The sequence below is a fragment of the Sinocyclocheilus rhinocerous genome, unplaced genomic scaffold (assembly GCF_001515625.1).
Source record: "Sinocyclocheilus rhinocerous isolate Xijiao unplaced genomic scaffold, SAMN03320098_v1.1 scaffold1183, whole genome shotgun sequence".
NCBI classification, from domain to species: Eukaryota; Metazoa; Chordata; class Actinopteri; order Cypriniformes; family Cyprinidae; genus Sinocyclocheilus; species Sinocyclocheilus rhinocerous.
Genome location: NW_015625028.1, coordinates 392,019 through 396,373, shown reverse-complemented (window position 1 = coordinate 396,373; position 4,355 = coordinate 392,019). Strand labels below are relative to the sequence as shown.

Genomic DNA, 4,355 nt, shown 5'->3' with positions numbered 1-4,355 from the left:
TCAGAATTTTTATTTTTAGGTGAACTATTCCTTTAAGGTCACACTAGTGGTCTGCTGCAATACAGGCCTCTCACAGAAACGTTTCTCTTTTTTTAATGCTCAGCTCTGTGAGTGTTCATATTAAAGCTCATGAGCTTTCTGCAGAGGGTGGTGATCTACGAAGGGGAGTCACAGAAAATATCGATTCCACACCAAAAAGACAAGTGTAGCACAAAGAAAAGAGGCAGGTGTGTGCTGTCTCGCTCTAAGCACTGAGAAACTTGGCATGTTTCCGTAGCTATCCAGTGCCTAATACTTGCCCTCAAGATGAGAATGTAACAAGTCAAGCCATAGTCCAAAAACGGAAAAACTCAATAGCTGAGCTGCTGTTAATCTATCATGTGTCCAGTGTAAATAGACAAATCTGTACAGTGGTTAAATATTACACGTAAGTGCATAATTCCAATCAATGTTCCCTCTAATTTTCTTCTTGCTGAGCAAAACTTTTCTCTATTGGGTGGACATTTCGGCCACCTGAGCAAAAACATTCTTTATCCCAGACCTGTACAGCGCACACACAAAAAAGTGTGTAACTTTTAACTTTAAATTAATGTGCTATTTGTATTTAATTTGTATTTAATTTGACCTGTGACTAAATGATGTACATTTTAGGTTACCTGAGAAATTTTTTTTTTTTTTTACAGTATAATACTGTAAAAATACACTGCCATTCAAAAGTTTGGGATCAATAATGTTTATTAAAGAAGTTTCTCATGCTCATCAAGGCTGTATCTATTTTGACGCGTTTCAGAAAGGCGGGGCATAGAGGAGAAACAATAATGTACAGTATGTGGAAAATAATGTGTTTTTTTAACCTTAAACCGCATAAACACATTTCATTACACCAAATACACAAAATAATGTTCTTTTTAGCAGCATCATATGACCCCTTTAAACAAGACACTCTTCTTTAATACATGATGACATTTTATTTCACATGTCATTGCGTTTGCGTTGGCTCTCGATTTGAGCTATTACGTCAGCAACCATTAAAATATTCGGTTTCTACAGCGACTCGTTTGGTGCACATCATTCTCTTTATATGAAACCTGTAAACCGCATTCCCCGGTTCTAACTCTATAGCGATATCAACTCTATAGCGGTTTACCCGAGCATTGCAATTCATTCGCTTTCGCAAATGGCTTTCCCAACTCATTTATGCATGTGTGCGGCACATTATTTCTTCTGCGCAGCTTAGAGGGAACATTTCTTATAACTCCTTAAAATAGCCACAGCGTTGATAAAAAAGACACCAATAAAATTACAATTATTTGTAATAACCAATGCAATAAACAATTCTTATGCTAAGTAAATAGTTTATTTGTGGAAATGTGGACCATTTGCGGTTGCAAAGTATTAATAGGGAATTCATTATATCAGCTATTTTGTAACCTCCACGACTCAGTCCAGAATAATAATTAGAGTATAAAAGGCTTATTTATTTGATCAAAAATACAATAAAAACAGTAATATAGTGAAATATTTTTACAATTTAAAATAACCGTTTTCTATGTGAATATATGTTAAACAGTAATTTATTTCTGTGATCAAAGCTGAATTTTCAGCATCATTACTCCAGTCTTCAGTGTCACATGATCTTCAGAAATCATTCTAATATGCTGATTTGCTGCTCAAGAAACATTTCTGATTATTATCAGTGTTAAAATCAGTTGTGCTGCTTCATATTTTCGTGGAAACTGTGATACATTTTATTTTTCAGGATTTTTTGATGAATGTGAAGTTTAAAAGAACAGCATTTATTTGAGAGAGAAATCATTACACATGTCTTTACTGTGACTTTACTGCAGTGTGTGTGTGTGTGTGTGTGTTTGCAGTATGTTGCGGAGCAGCTTCAGCTTCAGAAGCATCCTGTGGTTTGCACGTGTTCTGGCGCAGAGATTCAGGCCGTTCTCTCGGCTCTGCTCACTCGGATACAGAAATTGTAAGTCACGTAAACGCAGAGACCATTAAAGCCTGTTCACCAAGAGTGGAATGACTGAGTTAAACAGGTGTTTTGTAAAGAAAGCACTGACCTTTGAAGCGTAAAGTCCAGTGAAATCTGATCACATTTCTGTGTGTGTGTGTGCAGCTGTAACTGTAACTCGTCGATGCCGCGGCCGGTGAAGGTGGCGGTGGTCGGCGGTCAGAGTTATCTGGGATCAGTGCTGCAGTTCTTCGTCACTCAGCTGGCCAACAAGACGTCTGATTGGCTCAATCACCTCCGCTTCCTGGTCGTGCCTCTGGGTAAGAAAACACAACTCATGACAGCATCGCTGAGAGGAATGACGACTATGTGACATACCGATGGATATGATTTCTTTCTGTTTTTTGATGCGAATATTTTTGGATGTTAATTTCAGTTTCTGTTTTTTTTTTTTGCATTCTTTAAACTGGTTCAGGTTCTCATCCTGTTGCTAAGCACCTGGGTGCCCTTGACAACCGTTACAGCGCAGCCTTCCTGGACGGAGCCTGGAGAGACACATTCAACCGATCCGAACCGCCGCAGACAGGTACACACACACACAACACACACTCACAACTCACACACACACACACACACATGTACACAAACAGACACACACAACACACACTCACAACACAACTCACTCACAAAACACACACACACACAACAAAACACAACTCTCTCACACACACACAACACAACACACACACTCACACAAAGCTGCCCATCGCTGAGGCCATGCTGACCTGCAAACACAGAACGTACGGCTCCGTCTCACTCATTACAGCTGCACATGATTCAGTACTGTAGACATGACAGCCTCAGCCGTGTGCTTCAACTCACATATCACTTCCTCTTACAGGAGAGATGAAGATTCCTATCAGAAATTCATTCCCTTCATTGGGGTGAGTAGAAATCGCACCCTTATGTATTTCTTACAAGCCATAATATTGCATTTAGTATTAATTAAAATGTATTTGTATAATTAAAGTAGTCTTATGACAGTGAAATCATTCAGAGTTTTTGCCTTTTATATGTTAATAAATTAATAAATAAATTAACTATCAAAAATTTACCTTTTTTTAGAGATTGTATTTGCCCCTGGAATTTATTTTCATTTTTTACCTTTTATCTTTTTGTTTTATTTATCTTTTTTTATTTTTTATTTCATTTTATTCACCCATAAGTATTTCTTACTAGCAATAATATTGCATTTTACATTGATTGATTAAAATACATGTATATATCTGTGTTATGACAATGAACTTTTTCATGTTTTTGCCTTAAATGTCACTCAAAGCGTCATAAATTATAGCATGTGTTTTAATAAATTAAATTGAATGCATATCACAATAAATCTCTTGAAACTTAACTTTGAAAATTTACTCTTTTTTTTGTTATAATTGTGTAATAATTGCCCCCGAAATGAAATTTTCATTTCATTTTATTCACCCATAAATACTAGCCATAATATTGCATTTTGCATTGATTGAATAAAAAATGTATATTTGTCCATGACAAAAAAATTACTCATCAAATAGTTAATGCCTTAAATATTTGTTGCACTAGCACTTATGTCACTCAAAGCATCATATATTATATTATGTCATGCATTATAATAAATTTAATTGGTAACACTTTACAATAAGGTTCCATTAGTTAATGTTAGTTAATGTATTAACTAACATGAACAAACAATGGACAATACATTTATTACACTATTTATTAACCTTTGTTAATGCTAGTTAATGAAAATACAGTCATTCATTGTTAGTTCATGTTAATTCACAGTGCTTTTACTAATGTTAACAAGCACAACTTTTGATTTTAATAATGCATTACTAAATGCTGAAATTAACATTAGCTAAGATTAATAAATGCTGTAGAAGTATTATTCATGCTTAGTTCATGTTAACTAAAGTAGTTAACTAATGTTAACTAATGAACCTTATTGTAAAGTGTTACCATTTAATTCATAAACCCAGTAATTACTTTTTCTGAGGGGTACTATGTGCCCCTAGAATTTATTTTAATTAGATAACTTTCATCTTTTTATTTTATTAATCTTTTTTTATATTATTATTATTATTATTTTATAAAAGATTATTTTAAAGCAATAAACCCCAAGAAGCCGTGGTTTACAGTGAATTTATAACAGCTAAGGGGCATTGTTAGGCACGACGCGTAGCTGTTATAAATTCACTGTAAACCACGGCTTCACGGTGCTTATTGCTTTTATAAAACGGTTATTCCATATACATAGTAAGGTTTCACAAAACAAAACAGAGCAAATAAAGTGTAATGATATTAATAAAAACAGTATTCTTCCACCAAACAATGTAGTTCCTCAGAA

The 4,355-nt window shown here is 34.7% G+C and overlaps 1 protein-coding gene and 1 long non-coding RNA gene across 2 annotated transcripts in view; both read left to right on the top strand.

The window, feature by feature from the left end:
- pacs1 (phosphofurin acidic cluster sorting protein 1) overlaps nt 1-4,355 on the top strand; it is a 50,222-nt gene that overhangs the window by 41,410 nt on the left and 4,457 nt on the right. The window contains exons 14-16 of the mRNA XM_016562714.1: nt 1,875-1,981; nt 2,129-2,283; nt 2,439-2,563. Of these exons, the coding sequence (XP_016418200.1) occupies nt 1,875-1,981; nt 2,129-2,283; nt 2,439-2,563 (387 nt within the window). The remainder of the gene's footprint in view (nt 1-1,874; nt 1,982-2,128; nt 2,284-2,438; nt 2,564-4,355) is intronic.
- LOC107747972 (uncharacterized) overlaps nt 2,703-4,355 on the top strand; it is a 2,400-nt gene continuing 747 nt past the window's right edge. Inside the window, exons 1-2 of the long non-coding RNA XR_001640862.1 lie at nt 2,703-2,763; nt 2,865-2,907. This is a non-coding gene — a long non-coding RNA (uncharacterized LOC107747972). The remainder of the gene's footprint in view (nt 2,764-2,864; nt 2,908-4,355) is intronic.